Source organism: Onychomys torridus, chromosome 13, assembly GCF_903995425.1.
Source record: "Onychomys torridus chromosome 13, mOncTor1.1, whole genome shotgun sequence".
In the NCBI taxonomy this organism is placed as follows: Eukaryota; Metazoa; Chordata; class Mammalia; order Rodentia; family Cricetidae; genus Onychomys; species Onychomys torridus.
This window is the reverse complement of record NC_050455.1, coordinates 22,470,997-22,488,491: the sequence shown is the minus strand read 5'-3', so window position 1 is coordinate 22,488,491 and position 17,495 is coordinate 22,470,997. Positions and strand designations below refer to the sequence as shown.

The 17,495-nt window shown below is 41.1% G+C and overlaps 1 protein-coding gene across 3 annotated transcripts in view; it reads right to left on the bottom strand.

Annotated features, from left to right (window-relative positions):
- Camk4 (calcium/calmodulin dependent protein kinase IV) overlaps positions 1 to 5,065 on the bottom strand; it is a 229,501-nt gene extending 224,436 nt beyond the window's left edge. Inside the window, exons 1-2 of one of the 3 annotated variants that reach the window (XM_036205167.1) lie at positions 5,017 to 5,065; positions 4,099 to 4,319 (exon numbers count right to left, since the gene is read on the bottom strand). In XM_036205167.1, the coding sequence (XP_036061060.1) occupies positions 4,099 to 4,253 (155 nt within the window). In that variant the 5' untranslated portion in view covers positions 4,254 to 4,319; positions 5,017 to 5,065. Of the gene's footprint in view, positions 1 to 4,098; positions 4,320 to 4,787; positions 4,803 to 5,016 lie in introns of those variants that run through there. The other 2 variants (XM_036205166.1, XM_036205170.1) reach the window with 2 other exon arrangements.
- Between the last annotated feature and the right edge of the window lie 12,430 nt (positions 5,066 to 17,495).

Sequence of the window (17,495 nt, the reverse complement as noted above, 5' to 3'; positions counted from 1 at the left end):
AAATTAGCCAGCATCTTGGTTTTGAACCCCTATCCTCCAGATCTATGGAAAACAAATGTTTGTGGTTCAAGTCACCCAGGAATTTTGTTGTTGTAGTCCAAGAAAACAGAGCTAGGACAAGCCAAGAACACTGGCTGAAGCCCTTCTAGAAAAGACCCACTTGTGGTTCCTCATAAGTAGCATCTTCTGGGCTAGAGTTCACAGTCACTGTTAGAACACATCTCTTTCACTCTCCAAGTTCCTTCCCTCCACACTTACACTTCCCCTGGCACAGGCTCCCTTTCTTAGTGAGTTCAGACTCCTGGGTGCCCAGTGGATCTTTTGGAGACACCAATGTTTTCTCAAAATTTTGGAAGGGAAAATCTAATAAGGACTTGAAGGCAAGGAAAGAAGAATTTTTCTCCACTGAGTTGTGCCAAATGGACACTGCTCAGGGTAATGTTGCCAAATTGTCTCCAAGATACTATGTTAAAGGACTCTGCCTCATAGTTTAATCTGGCATGCTCATATTTATGTCCCAAAATGCCATTTCCTAACTGAGCCACAACTTGTTAGCAGGATGTCAGATCACATGAGTTCAGCAAATGTTTTGAATAAAATAGAATACAATGTAACAGTATAAAACATAAAATACTGGAATATATTGCTGACAGTAAGAGTAAGCATTATTTGGTGAAATTGTTTCTATTCTATGCAAATGACCACACAGCTCACTATTTAAAATAGATTTGTATCCTAAACAATAATAGATACAACTAGATAAGACAGATAGACAGACAGATAGATAACTGAGTTGTCACATAAACACATTTTTTAAAATAATGAATTTAGTCTGGTGGGGTCCTAAAGGTCACAAACCTAAAGCAACTATAGAAAAAATGCAGAATAATTTAACACATTTTTTTTTTTTTTTTTTTTTTTTTTTTTTTAGTCAAGTGGTCTAATATTTGGTTTTCTGGATTTGGATGTTTGGGAACAAGCTGAGTTCATTAGAAACATCCCTCCAATATGGTACACCAAGTCTAAACAAAAGATAAACCCAATTGAAATCAGGATGTGGGTTTGGGTCCACAAGGCCAAACCCTCACCACAGAGCAGGGCAAGCCAAGTCTTGCCTTCCCATTCACCAAACCACTGAGAGGAATGTAAGTTGGAGGTAAGCTCTCTGCTCCATTAGAAAAGCCTCTAGAATGTCAGTCTCTCAAATCACCAGGCAGAAGACCAACTGCTCTCTAGGTGTGGATCCCTGCATAGGATCATGGCTAGCTCATATGTTTAAGTAGCTTTGTTGATATATTGTGACTTTTGTAAACATAACAAGCTCTATAAATATCAAAATATTTTCAATTTTGATTTCGGGGGGCTGGGGGGAAGTGGCTTGCCTGACATGTCCAAATAACTCATTCTTAGGTCTACACATACCACCAAAACAAGTGAATCTCTTAACAGCCATCTTGTGCTGGATGGCTACAAATGGATCATTCTGTCAATGCCTGCTTTCTATAAGCACTGTCCAGGGCTGTGGCCTCTTTTTTTTTTGGGGGGGGTGTGTCACATATCAGATATTTATATTACAATTCATAACAGTAGCAAAACTGCATTTATGAAGTAGCAATGGAAAATAATTTTATGGCTGGGGTCACCACAACATGACAAACTGTATCAAAGGGTCATAAGCCCTAGGAAGGAATTTAACTCCACTTGACTCTCCAGACACACTCTCGGGGTATATTGTCCATGTGGCCTTGTCTCTAACTTTCTTGAAATCAGGAGTCACCAGTCTAAAACAGACACTTTTAGGAGCTGAAAAAAAGAAATCTCCAATTCATCTAAAGGGAGCTGTCTACACTAACCACAGTGGCCCCTCACAGCACTAGAATGTTGCTGACCAAGTGTCAAACATTCTGACAACGGAGCATGAAAGAATCATGTGTTTTGGCTTTGGAGTCACCACTGGCCCCAGATTTGGCCCAAAACAGAAAGAAAAATCTTGAGGTCAATTCAAGTGCGCTCAAATTGATAACTAGTGCAAAGAGCAAACATCTTTGTGGTTCAATCGTGTGTACAAAAGTTCTGCGGCTTCCTAGTTCTATAGATGCTTAACAATTACAGCTGGCATACCAGTTGGCTCACGCTTTAGGTTTATTTCATTGAAAAATAATAATAACTTATTATGAAGTGAAAATATCTATCCATCTTAACCACACGCTGTGAGCTCACTGCTCACCAACACTGCCATCTACAGAGAACACACCCAGCACTGGGCACGGCTGCTGGAAAGAAGAACGGAAGTGCAACGTTTAGTGGTGATGGTTTTCTTCTTAAAATGTTTGAATCTGATGATTGTGGGGTAGGTAACAAAAAGACGATCTGGCAGGGCAAGTCTCTGCAGCTTATAGTACATTTATAAGTATAACCCCAAAAGAACGGAAACCGTAGGGCCAAAGCAAAACCAAGCAAATTTCCAAAACTGCTTCCCTGCGAGATCCACCATCGTATGTATGTGTCCGCTTGGAAGTTTGTTTGTTTGTTTGTTTTTCCCTATAAATTCTTCCACTTCTCAAATCAGAGTGTTCGATGTGATATCAAAGCTTATTTGTGTACTTAGTAAGTGGGAATGTGTTACTGGCTCCTGGGGTGTTGCTCAGATGTGCTGTGGGGCCATCCCCTCAGCTTGCAGCCAGCACTTCCTCCCTACCTAGCAACTTCTAAAGCACCGAGTTACCAATTTGAAGTCGCTTATCTCTTTAATCAGAAGTTTATACCACACCGCTGCAGCCCATCACACAAGTGTGATTTTTTTTAACCCCCAAAAAATATCAATTGCTATCTCACTTCAGTCTCCCACTGCCTTCAGATGAACACCCAGAAACATGACTCAAAAATGGGCATGGACATATGCATTCCTCAATGCTCAAACAGCTTGAGAATTTTTAAACAGTGAGAAAAATCAACTGCCTTTCAAAAGTTCTACCCTTTTACACACTACTTGTACTCAGTAAGGGCAACTCAGAGCGAGCTAAGCACAAACACCTAGAACCCAGTGTTATTGTCTCTCAATAGCATCAAAAAAAAAAAAAAGTTAAAAGTTAAAAACTGCTAGACAAACTACTACCAGCAAAGGGAGAATGAAAATTAAATTGCAGGGGGGAAAAAGTTACAGCTTGACGACATTTGAGATCGTGTTCAGATTTCCTCTGATGGGAGCTTGCACTTAAACAGTGCTGAAAACAAGTCTCCTTCCGTGCATGTGGACAAGAGAAAAGAAGTGGGGGACCGGAGAGGGAAATAATTTTCCGTGGATAAAGATCAGAGAACATAGGGAACCCATCTCAAGGTAAGACTGCTACCTGTTTAGATCTTCAGAGAGGGCATGAGGGGGCGCATCTGCTTTCCCAGCGGGATGGCTTTTTTGCATACACGGTTTAAATAAACCACTCCAGCACATGAAAGATGAGCCTCAGACCTCTTCTCACTAATTACCCCTGCCTGGCCCTCATGAGCTGCTTCCTCTTTAAAGCCCCACTACTTCATTACTCTGCCTTTAACTCTCCTAAATGATTCATTCTCGCCTTCTCCTGAGCACACACGCTGCAGGGAAGCTAGTATTTAGGTTACATTTCTAGTGCCACTTGCTTTGGAGAGCTTGGAGAGGGGAAGCAGGAAGAATCTAATTTAATAATTCCATCACGATGTAGAGGGGGGCACACTGCAGTCCCCAACCCAAAACTAACTAGGCACACAAGTCCCTCTCACAAACTATAATCTGAGCAAAGACACTAATTAGGAAAGCAAGAGTCCACGTGCGGTGAGAGACATCACCCAAGTGGCAGCCAGTTCCACGCTGGGAGGGCGGGAGAGCCTGGCGGATGCTCGAGGCACCGGCCTAGGCGCTCTGGGGAGAGCCTGGTTGCCTCATACGAGATAGAGACTTAGCTCTTGCCCATACAGTGCCTAGGCTGGGGAGAGATTAAAGGCAGACACCCTCACCCTCGGGAGGTGTCGCAGCCAGAGGGACAACTAGCGTGCACGCTGCAGGCGTTCCCAGCCCCAGCCCGCGCCTCCACGCTCCGCCTGGTCCAGCGCCCCTCGTCTTACCGTCCCAGCTCTGACTCCACCTCGAAGAAATTGCTCAGAGCATCCCGGTTGGAGCCGTCGATCCAGTAATCCGGAACGAGGTTCCCAGACCCCGGGCCACTGCCGGTGACCGAGGAGCAGGACGAGGAACAGGAGGGCACCGTGACTTTCAGCATCTTCGCCGCGGGACTCCGGAAGCCGCCGCCGCTGCCCGAGCTGGAGCCGCCAGCAGCCGCCGCCGCCTGCAACACGGGAGCGAGAGGAGGCGTCCTTCAGCGCGCACACGCCCACCGCCGCGCCGGGCTGCGGCTCGCCTCCGCGCTCGGGAGCGGGAGCGAGGGCGGGCGGAGAGGCTGAGACCGAGAGCACCGGTGCAGGGGAACCCGGAGCCACCGGCAGCCGGCAGAGACCAGGCAGGGCGCCGCAGAGCTCAGGCGCCCTCCCCCTCGCTCCCGCCGCCCCACCTCCGCGCCTCCCTCCCGCCTGCCCTGCCAGCCCCCTCCCTGTGCTCCTCTCCCCGGCTGTGGCTGCCGCCGGCCACCTATCTATCGCCTTTGCAAAAAAACAGGAGCTTGGGGAAGACACTAGGACCCCGGGCGTTGCATCTTGCTGCACGCCCTCCGGCAGGAGCCGGCAGCCTAGAAGGAGACCGCTCTGTCGGAGGCGAGCTCCGTGAGTGGAGGCCACCAAGTGCATGGTGAGAAAGGAACCTGGTCATTGTTGGCGAAACTCATGTTTCCTGGAGCGTGGCTCGAAGCGGGCGAGTCCCTTCCACCTTGCACCAGCTAACCAGCTACCCCTTGCTGGTCCCGATGTCAGAGCTTGTAGGGATGATAGAGGAGGGTGCCCTATGGTTGCCAGCTCCTGGCAGGCCTTCTCTGCTGGAACTCAGTGCACACTGGAGAGGGAAGGGCCTAGGTCCATGCTGACCTGACTCACCTTAGAGTGAAGTCTTCAATTTGTCATTGCTGCTGGTGGCACTGTCGCCTCTGGCTCTGCTGGAGCTCCTGAAAGGGCACACACTTGGCTATGTCTAGTCCAATTTCAGCAGCTGAAAGCCAGCAGCTCAAAGGGCTCAAAGAAAGGCTCCCGAGAAGCCAACTGGACAAACCTGCCTTGAGGCAGGACCTGTCACCATTCTTGACGGAGAAGGTTGTTACAGTTAAGAGCTTTTTTCTTCCCACAAGCTGTACCCCATCATAAGCATTCTAATGTCCATCCATCATCTGCCACGGCGATTTTAAGTACTGGTTGAAGAGATACCTTTGGGTTTTATTTCTTCTCAGATTTCAACAAAGATAAACAATTAGTTGTTTCGTTGTAATGAGTGTGTATGCAATAGTCATTACCACATCTGATTTCCAGCTAAAGGGCTCCTAGACCATTTAATACTACAAGATATAAGGTTTTTTTTCTATCTTTTCTCCAATGTTACTAAACTCTTCTCAGCAAATCTCCAATCCTGAAAGCATCCGTCACAAATATGTTCCAATATTTTCCTCTAATTTTTTGAGATAGTACTTATATACTGGTAAAATTTCCACCATCAAAACAAAACAGTCAGGAGTGTTTGCCCTAGTTGATAGGAAATGAAAACTCAAGGCAGAACTATTCCTTGGAGGTGATGATGGTAAGCAAATGTTCAAAATACAACGATCTACAAGTAGCAAATATGTGAAAGGTTCATTCCAGGTCCAGTACATACTGAGATATTTGGTGAGAGACTGAAAATACACCACTTCACTAAACCTTCATGTGAACATATCAAGCTAATAAACAGAGCAAGATAAATGTTGTCAAAATTCTGGTTCTCACAGGGTAAGTTTCCCTTAGTGGGCAGTGATGGTTGAAGACAGGCATGACGTAGTTGCTAGGCTATTGGTAATCACAGCTCTTTGAGGCAAGCGCTTGTAAATGCTTGGCTGCTGTAAACTATTTTACAACGTGGATCCAAAGCAAGTATACCACATTGAAGATATGGTAACCCCATTGTTTCCCTGCATTTTTTAAAACAATGGTTGGAGAAAGAGCCCGTGTGTGGTATAGAGGTGCTCGTAGGAATGATATTTACATTTGTCACAAGCTTAGTCATTTGTCTCCTATTCTTTTCACAAATGACTTTTGGGGGGGAAACACAACAAATTAAAGTTTAACAAGAGTACCTCATGACACGCATGTTTGAAGCTTCACTGCCTATGTTTCCAGTTACCTGTAGTAAACTCAAGTGTGAAAATATTAGATGGAAAATTCCAGAAACGAACAATTTTGAAGTTTTAAATTCCCTACTGTCCTAGACGGCACAATGAACTCTGGCTGTGCTACTCTGGCCTAACCAAGATGTGAATCCCTCTTTTGCCCAGTGTAGACAGCATGATGAACTCTGGCTGTGCTTCTGTGGCCTAACCAAGATATGAATCCCTCTTTTGCCCAGTGTATCCGCCTGCTATATGCTACTCTCATCATAGCTCCACAGTGTCTTGTACTGGGAAGGAGAACTGGTGCAGAGTTCAGAGCTACCTGTAGTTTCTTTCCACTGGAAGTCTTGGAACGAATGCTTCGTGGAAGGCAGTGGGGAGGTGATGTATTTTGTTTAATCCTTGAAGCTCCCTTTTTCATTTTAAACAGATGAATATAAAATAGTATTATTTTAAAGTAAGTGGAACAAGATTAAATACATGAAATGTATCATTTTTGCTAAGTCTTGACTAGAATGAAAAGAAACAGAAATAGAAGTAAATCAGAAGAACTGTTAACTAAACCTTGACCATATGGACAAACAATAATAGACTCAGATTTTGAAGACCTGGAATCCAGACTTAGAGGAGGAATAGCTCATAAGAAAATCCAGCTCTTACCACGGGAGATCAAGAAATGCTTTGGAGCAGGAAACAGAGAACAAGACATTGGACAGATGTGTTTAAAGGAATTCTGTGTCCCTGACATGCCTAGCCATTCCAAACACACCATCTCCAAAGCCTAAAAAGAAAACAACAGATCTGATTCTGTAAATATTGAACAAGGTTAAAGTTTTGTTTTAGGTCAGATGACACAGCTGATTCCATATGCAACACAGAAATTAAGTTAAATTCTGGGGATTCAGCGTGTGACACATATACCTGTACTGTCATGAGATGCTGATATATTATTGTCTTATGTGTTTCCTGTCCCCATCCATACAGAGACTAGACGATTCTTCACTGGAAAATAGAACAATACAAGGTCATTGAGAACTACAAGACCAGTAACTGGGGTATTGCCAACAAAACAGCCTGACTTCCATTCACTTTCAGTCTGAGAATCAAAGTGAGAGCCTTTACATGGTAAAAAATTACATGGTAGGTAGTGCTCTACCACTGAGCTGCATGCCTACTCCTTATGATTTCTGTGAATCATCCACCATTAAACAGGTTCATCAATCTCGAGTATCAGAGGAGCTATTTGATGGATAATTAAATTGTCCATTCTAACACATAAATGGACCATTTCTCATTCCGACAATGGCAAAGCAGGTTGTACAATTCTCCTGTATATAAAAATTATATATCCTGGTCTACATGTAACAGTTATTAAAGTGTTCAGAGTAACAACAAAATTGGAATGAAATGAGAAATGTGTCACCCACAGAAAAAGAAACTCTTTTGAGTGAATTTCAGTCTTCATAACTTTAAGTATCAGACAACAGACATTTCTGCACTGGCTGGATAGTAGAAACTGAGAAGAAGGGGTTGGGGATTTAGCTCAGTGGTAGAGTGCTCACCTAGCAAGTGCAAGGCCCTGGGTTTGATCCCCAGCTCAAAAAAAAAAAAAAAAGAAAAGAAAGAAAAGAAACTGAAGAAAATTGCAGGGGGAAAAATGGACCACAGTTGCGAAATTTACAATCTATACATAATCTGTGCTAAAAGAGCAGGCTAATCTCTTAAACTGTGGAAATGTGTGCTAACTTTCAATAATACGGGGGGGGGGGGCGGGGGGGAGGTAACCAGAAGGATAGAGAGAGAAGGGGGAAAAATGCATGGTTTGAAGTGTAAGTTATGGCAAGCTGGACTGGAGAGATGGCTCAGTGGTTAAGAGCATTGGCTGCTCTTCCAGAGGACCCGACTTCAATTCCCAGCAATCACATGGCAGCTCACAACTGTCTATAACTCCAGTTCCAGGGGACCTGACACCCTCACACACACATGCATTCAGGTAAAACACCAATACACACAAAGTAAGTAATTTAAAAAAAATGTTAAACCAAGATAAATGTGTTTGAGTGAAGGAATTAAGAAATAAGTTTGTATGAGAAATATAACAATTTAAATTTCTTTAGCTAATCATTGGTAACATCTAGCATATAATTTAAAAAATTGCTAGACACGTAAAATGATAAGAAAATGTGGATTGGGGCTGATAGTAAAATTACACAAACTAATTTCAAGATGATTCATAGCTTGATACTGATGAAGAAATATTTAAAACAGAAACTGTAAGTGTTTAAATAATTAAAAAGGAAAGGAGTTATAATGAGAATAAAGCTGGAAGTTCCTACCAGAGAACTGGAAAATTTTCAAAAGAATTGTTGGCGATTTTAGGAGCGATAACAAATCATCTGAATTTTAGAAGTTACATGAAAAGGATTCAAGAAGACTTCGGTTTACAGAAAGAAGGGCAGGTGGACTTAACATCAGGTCTAGTATCCAATGCCTAAGACAGAGCTCAGTAACCTTCACCTTCTTATGTTCATGTCTGAGTTTCCCTCCCACACTGAGCCATGGCTGGTCTAGGTGAAAAGCAGAATATGATGGAGGACGTGCAGGTCACAAAGGCAGAGCAGATGATGTCTTCCTTCCTTTATGTGCTCATTCTGCAGAAAGGACACTCAAGCAGACACATGCAAACTCCTGGAAAGAGGACACAGCTCTCCAGCCAAGTCAGTGAGCTACCACAGGAGGAGACACCAAACTCTAACCAAGCCTACGGTGACTTCAGCCCCAGCAAGCGTCTGAATAGAGATTCACAGAACTGAGTCAAAACAGTTCAAATGAGATAGCTGATCGTTCATAATAACTTGCAATTCTGCGTACAAGGAAAGAGACTGAACACTGCTGCTTCAAAGCAGTCCATGTTGGATTAACTTTTATTCAACAGCAAAGAACTAGTAAAATAGAGGTATTATCTAACCCCGGAATCAAAAAGAGAAAACACTGAAAGAATAAGCAAGAAACTGGTTTGTAGGACAGTATCATTATTTATTACTTACAAATGAGACTCTTGAAGAAATCTAAGATAGAGAAGGGCGGAAAACTTACTTGGAAAAACTATAGGCTGAAATTTCCATCAGATTGAGTGAAATAACATTAGTTACTAAATAACATTAGTTATCCAAAAATCTCAACAAACTAAACAGGAAGTAGAAATAACACCATCTGTGTCAAACATTTGAAATCGGGGGTGTTTTTGTTAAGTTTGGATGTATCCATATTTCACACTTAGGGGAAAAATGATACAAAAACACATTGCTGCTCATCAAAAATAAGGTAGCCTTTTAAAAAATTCAGTTCTACTTGTGCTGCCCATATATTCCTGGATGTGTGGCCTTCTACTGGAGTGTGGTCAGTTTACCAGGGGCTACACTTTGTTTTTTAAATATATTTACTTTACTTTTTGTGTATCAATTTTTGTCTGCATGTATTCTAAACACTGCATGTATGTGGTGTCCACAGAGGTAAGTAGAGAACATTATATCCCCTGGAACTAGAGTTAAAGGCAATTGTGAGCAGACATGGGGTACAAAGGAACTGAAATCTGCTCCTCTGGAAGAGCAGCAAGTGCTACTGACCACTGAGCCATCTCCCCAGTCCTAAAGAGCTAGCTGCACTCTTAAAAACTGACTCTCCTTTGCTGTGGAACATTTGTTTAATGATGCAAAGATGTGTTGGGCTGTCTAAAACACCTGATTGGTCTACTGAAGAGCTGAACAACCAATAACAAGGCAGGAGAAAGGATGGGCAGGACTGGGCAGACATAGAGAAGGAATAGGAGAAGAAATCTGGGAAGAAAGGATCAAGGAGTGAGAGAAGGATGCTAGCGGCCAGCCACCCAGCTACACAGCCAGCCTTGGAGTAAGAAGGAAAGAAAGATACACAGAAGCAGAAAAAGGTAAGAGCCCAGAGGCAAAAGGTAGATGAGCTGATTTAAGAAAAGCTGGCTAGAAATAAGCCAAGCTAAGGTCAGGCATTCATAAGTAAGAATAAGTCTCCGTGTATTTATTTGGAGCTGGGGGACGGGCCCCCCAAACAGCTAAGAGTAAAGAGAAAAAACAATTACACTCCTTCCAGCAGCTATCAATTGCCAGTGGTGCTTCAGCTGGGGGTGGGGCTTTGCTCTAACCGCCTCCCTCCGTGGTGGAATTTGATCTCACTTGAGCTTATCCGGATCTTCTGTGTCCTGTCACAACTACTCTAAGGTTCTATGTTCAGTTCTCCCTCTGTATCCAGAAGACACTTCCCTTGTAGACATCCGCTGCCTTTGGCTATGACAGTCTTTACCCTCTTACTTCTGCTGCAACGATTCTGCATCCTCGGAGAAGAGTGCGTGATGTCGATGCCTCATGTAGGGCTAAGCATTCTGCAGTCCCTTGTTCTCTGAACCTTAACCAGTTGTGGGTCTCTGTGTTAATCACCAGCTACTGCAAATAGAAACTTCTCTGATGGGTTGGAGATATATTGGTGTTATGACATGTCATTGGGAGATGGTTTAATGCTGTATACATTTAGCACAATAATGGCAGTAGGTTTCCCCTGGGGCCTATGGCTTGTCTATGTCCAGGTTCTCCGCCTATAATGATGCCATTATCAGTGTGGGTTCCATCTTGCAGGGTGGGACTTAAGGCAGAAAATGGACAATTGGTCATATGCTGTTTGTGCCACTATTGTACCCAAAACTGGGTATATAGGGAAGGGAGGGTAAATCTGGGAGGAGTTGGCAGCAGGAGTCAATATGGTCAAAACACATTGTACAAAATTCTTCAAGAACTAATAAAAAATATGGCCCAAAATTAAAATAATAAACTTGCAATTGTGATTTAATTTAAAGATATTTTAACTGTTGAAAGAAATAGAACAAATGCTGGGGATGCTGTGAATGTGTCGCTCTGATTGATTGATAAATAAAACGCTGATTGGCCAGTAGCCAGGCAGGAAGTACAGTGTAGGCGGGATAAGGAGAGAGGAGAATTCTGGGAAGTGGAAGGCTGAGTGAGGAGACGCTGCCAGCCGCCTCCATGAGAAGATGCGAAGTACCGGTAAGCCACAAGCTACATGGCAACTTATAGATTAATAGAAATGGGTTAATTTAAGATATAAGAACAAGATAGGGGCCGGGCGGTAGTGGCACACACCTTTAATCACAGCACTCAGGAGGCAGAGCCAGGTGGATCTCTGTGAGTTCGAGGCCAGCCTGGGCTACCAAGTGAGTTCCAGGAAAGGCGCAAAGCTACACAGAGAAACCCTGTCTCGAGAAAAAAAACAAAACAAAAAACAAAGAACAAGATAGGAAGAGGCCTTAGGCACACGGCCATACAGTTTATAAGTAATATAAGTCTCTGTGTCTTTACTTGGCTGTGGGACTGGCAAGTGAGAGAGCTTTGTCTTGACTGTGGGCCAGGCAGGACCAGGAAAACTTCAGCTAAAAAAAAAAAAAAAAAAAAAAAAAAGAATTCTATACCTCACAAAATGTCTTCCAAAATTGAAATTAAAATATGAATAAAGTATGTATAAAAGAACCCATGGCTGGGGATTATCACTACAAAGGAATGTGGTTTTGCTGAAGGAAAATAAAGCAGATTAAAGCCAAGCTACACAGAAAAGCATGATGAGCAGCAGAAGTGGGAGGGAATGTAAGCGTAAATGGCTTTCTAATTTATTTAGAGACAACATATAGTTTAGAACAAAAATTAAAACATTGAATTGTATTATTTATACTATACATAGGCATATAATAGGGCATAAATACTGAATGTAATTCCTTATATATAGTATTTGGGAAAGATATAAGTTAATACCACAGCATGCAGATTTATGCTTCTCAGGAACCATGGTGGGGTAGAGATAAAGTACAAAGGACTTGTGGAGTATACAATTTTTGTGGAGATTACAGGACTTTACATAGTGATTAAAACTCGGAAATATGTATATAAAATCTATTTACTTTGTTATATGTAGACTGTATGTCAATAATAGCATTTAATCATTTGTACACCAATAAAAACTGTTGGAGCATAGCCAATGCTCTAACTTAGGTAAATGCAAAAGACAACAAATATTGGAAAGAAAAAAGTTTAATTCTTCCAGGTACTGAAATTAATTCAGAATCCTAAGCTTTGTCACTGAATTTGGCAAAGTCACAGGACACAGAGAGATAAAACTCTATAAAACAATTAATTAGGGACTGGAGAGATGATGATTCAATGGTCAAGAGCACTTGCTGCTCTCCCAGAGGACCCAACTCTTATTCCCAGCATCCACACCAAGAGGCTCACAACCACCTGTAACCATCCAGCTCCAAGAATTCCTCTTCTGGGATTCTCAGATGTCTACACACACAGCACACAAAGACACAAACACAACACACATACACACACAAGTAAAAATAAAAATTTAAAGATAAGTTACATTGCTACACACTAAGGTAATAATAAATATAAGTATCCCCTATATTGTAGACGAAAAGGATAGCAATATGCTTATTCGAGTTTTCAGCTTATCAGTTTATATATAAATATAAAATTATAGAGTATTGCTGACAGAAATTTAAAAAGACACAAATAAATGGAGAGGTAGCAATGTCACTGATGAGAAGATTGAATTTGGTAACAAGCCTGTTCTTTCCCTTCCTGGTGGAGGCTGATTTTGACCGGATTTTTTTGCCTAAAATCAAGTTTATCCTAAAATATGTTTTGAAAATCTCACAAAACAATATTGTAAAAGAACAAAGCTGTCCCAATTCAACTTAAGACTTACAGTTAAGCAGCAAAAATGAAGAAATCTAAAGGCAAGAAAAAAAAATGGGCTAGTAAAAAAATTAGTTCTGAAGTATATGCATGTGACTAACTGTTGAAATAATTTTAAGCATTAAGTAGACAACTAATGTATTTTCAATAAGTTATAGTACAGAAAAATGGGCCCCAACATATTCTTTGTATCACAAATAACAGGGATCATAAATCTATGTGTTGAAGCTAGACCCACAGTAATACTCCTGATTGAAAATAACAAAGAATATCATCTAGATCCACCTGTAGCTTGGGATGACTTAATGAGCTTTCTATGCTGTAAATGGAAATTATTTAAAAATTAGAATACAACAAATTTTAAAACTTCTTTACAGCAAGAGATATAGTTAACTAAGACAAAGCCACAAACTGGAGTTAGTGTTCTCAAGACAAACACTTGATGAAGATCACACATCAAGAATATGAAAAGTATTTTTAGAAGTCAATAAGAAAAATTAACTATGCCGTGTAGGGAACAACAAAGAGTATTGGAAGAATAAACCATTGTTTAAAAAATAAACAGGGGCTGGAAAGATGGCTCTGTGCTTAAGAGCACTGGATGCTCTTCCAGAGCATCCAGGTTCAATTCACACAATTCACAGTGCCTACATGGTGGTCAACAACATCTGTGATGCCAGTCCCAAGGGAGCCTACATCTTCTGCCTTCTGTGTGCACCAGCCCACATGTGGTACACAGACATACATTACATCCTCTGTCTTCTGTGTGCACCAGCCCACATGTGGTACACAGACATACATTAAATCTTCTGCCTTCTGTGTGCACCAGCCCACATGTGGTACATAGACATACATTACATCTTCTTCTGTCTTTCGTGTGCTCCAGCCCACATGTAATACACAGACATATGTGCATGCAAAACACCCATCCACATAAAATACAAGTAAATCTCAAAAATAGTAACAAAATACCAGTTAAGGTTTTCCTAAACCCTTCAGAGAAATGAGGTCATAGGATCTACTGACCAACATAAGACACACAGGATCCACACAGACAAAATGGATTTAAAAATATGCTAAGAAAGCTATAAACTGAAGCAGACGCTGATAAGACAGACTTCTGACAGTGATTTAAAAATAACTATGAAGTTAAAAATTCTAATGGAAAAAGTGAAACTGTGAGATTAGTGGGCGATTTCAGCAAAGAGATGAGAATGAAGAGAATCAGAATTTCAAGGAGCAAAATCCCCAGCAGAGCTCAAAAGAAATGTCAACTCACCTATCAGTAGATATGATATAGCTTCAGAAAGTCTCTGTGAACTTTCAAAAAGGCAAGAAAATCACTCAAAAGCAACATTTCTCAACCTGTGGGTTGAGACCCCTTTGAGAGTCAAAGGACCCTTTCACAGGGGTCGTCTAAGATCATCTGTATATCAGATATTTACATTATAATTCATAACAGTAGCAAAATTATAGTTTTGTAGTAGCAACAAAAAATTTTATGGTTGAGGGTCACCACATGTGTACTGTATTAAGGGGTCACAGCCCTAGGAAGGTTGAGAACCACTTCTCAAAGGCAAAAACAAAAAACATAGGAGTTGTGGAATGATCTTAAATGCATTAAGATGCTATTTTTTGCCAGATAGTGGTGGTGCATGTAATTAATCTCAGCACTCGGGAGACAGAGGCAGGAGAATCTCTGAGTTCGAAGCCAGTCTGGTCTACAGAGCAAGTCCCATAACATCTTTGCAAAGATTTATTTTGTTTTATTTTGTTTTTAGTTATATGTTCTATGCAGTGCCCACAGGGTCCAGAAGAGGGTGTCAGTACTCCTGGAGCTGGAGTTACAGGTGGTTGTGAGCCTCTGGACTTGGATGCTGGAAATCAAACTTGGCTTCTCCTCAAGAGTGTTATTTATCTTAACCAAGCCATCTCTCCAACCCAAGACACTATTTTAAGGTATCCTAGAATAACTATGCCTAAACTGACTCTGAGACACATTGTATCTTAGTATACCATCAGCCTAAACAGACTCTGAGACACATTGTATCTTAGTATACCATCTGCCTAAACAGACTCTGAGACACATTGTATCTTAGTATACCATCTGCCTAAACAGACTCAGACACAATGTACCTTAGTATACCATCTGCCTAAACAGACTCAGACACAATGTATCTTAGTATACCATCTGCCTAAACAGACTCTGAGACATAATGTATCTTAGTATACCATCTGCCTAAACAGACTCTGAGACACAATGTACCTTAGTATACCATCTGCCTAAACAGACTCAGACACAAGGTCTGGTGTTAAGCCTTCTTGCTCTTTTCTAAATTCCTGGGATCTACAGTTTACTCCATGTTACTAATTTCTGGAATTTTTTTAGATTTTCCTTAACATTATTTTTCTTGTGTGTGTTAGTATGTACACTTACAAATATACAAGCTAAGCATATTAAATTTCATATATTGGAAACATAAAAAGAAAATCTGAATTTAAAGAAGAGATGTATTACTTACAAAAAATTATAATTACAGTTAACTGTCAGCCACTATTATTTTCCATGAAATTTTACAAAAATATATAATCAACATAAATTTGAAAAAGAAAAAAAAGTTAGAGGCATTAATTTTGCCAAATGATGGTGGTGCACTCTTTTAATCCCAGTACATGGGAGGCAGAGTCAGGCAGATCTCTGTGAGTTTGATGTCAGGCTGGTCTACGGAGTAAGTTCCAGGGTTACACATAAAAACCGTGTCTCAAAAACAAAAAGCAAACAAACAAAAAGTTGAAAAAATGTGGAAGTACAAGATTTGACAAGTGTATGTTTATGAGCCCTCCTCTCCACTCCTCACCTCAAGCAGCTACTAACCTACAGTCCATAGATAAACTTATATTTCCTAGGGTATAATGTAAATAGGATTACAGTCCTACATTGTCTTAATTTTAAAAAGAAATCAATATAGAAATGTGCCACACATATACTGAAAATTCTGCAGAATCACCAGGCTTAGTACACTGTCTTGTTTATTTCTCTTTTCAGTTTCCATTACACACACACACACACACACACACACACACACACACGCACACACACACACACCTACAGACCCAGAGGCTCAACCTGTGCAGTACACTACTCAGAAGAAGGGGAAAAGAAACACATTAAACTGCTGCTGTGAACAATAATGTGGCTGAATCTAGAATACATTACACTGAATGAAAAACCAGACCCAGAGTGTCAAGGTTACGTGATTCCATTTTATATCACATTCTACAGAGCAAAGCAAAATAGAAAGCCTGAGCAGGGCTGCAATGTATCTTGATGCTATCTAAGAACACTGAAGGAGAGTGAGGAGGGACCTAGGGGAGGGCTTGGGAGGAGGAAATAGAAGGGGGAAATGTAATTACATTATAATCTCAAAAACATATTTCTTTTTAAAAAGGAATACTGAAGGATTTTAGGAGAGTAGCTAGTATGCATACAAAGAAAAAGTATTCAGAACTTGGTAACATTTCTTATCCTCAACAATGCATGCAATCACTTTCAAAGCTTAAAGGAAAAGAAAAGTATATTCTGCAGCACACTCAGGGTAACATTTAGAGTGATGTACAATTAAGAATATTCAAAAGTTTATCATCCTTTATTTTCTCAGAATAATCACTTTATGACAAAAACCTTTAATACACACAGGAAAGTCAACTACTGGGACTCAAGAAAGCATGCACATTAGGAAACAAGTTTAAAATTATGAGTCATCAGGACATGGTAGTCATGAATGTAACCTCAATATTTCAGAGGCTGACTTGAAAGGATTTCAAGTTCCAGGCTATAAACATAATGATTAGTACATAATGAAATAAAGTTAGTGTATACAACATAGGCTGGAAGTGTAAGGTGAGAGCAGCTGGTGCTCAGGGATACCAGCATGAAGGCAGGATGGACACACTGTTCCTACCAGGCAGAGACAGATACCTGATTAAACTTGGACATTAACACAAGGATGTTAGCATGTAAGGATAAGTAAGAGAATAGAAAGTACTTTTAGTTTTCAAACAGCAAAGCCAAGGAGGAGGACACAGAACAAAGAAATTTTGATAATCAAGATGTTACAAATAAACATTCCTTTAAGTCAGTGACAATGAAGTTTATGAGATACCAAGATTCGCTGTCAAGGATGGCTGACTCAGATTTAGCCCTCTCACTGGGAACATCTTGCATCCAGTGGCTGGTCTTAGAGACCTTGCCTCAGTTCTACACAACTCTACAGAAACACTCCATTCCCACAGCTCTCAGTAAGATTCAGCAAGATGCCAGAGACAGCATCGCCTTGTCTTGTCCTTTCTTTACACAGACCACAGTCACTACTCCTGACTCAGACTCAATAAACGTTTCTCATGTATTTTCTGTCTTCTCTCTCTT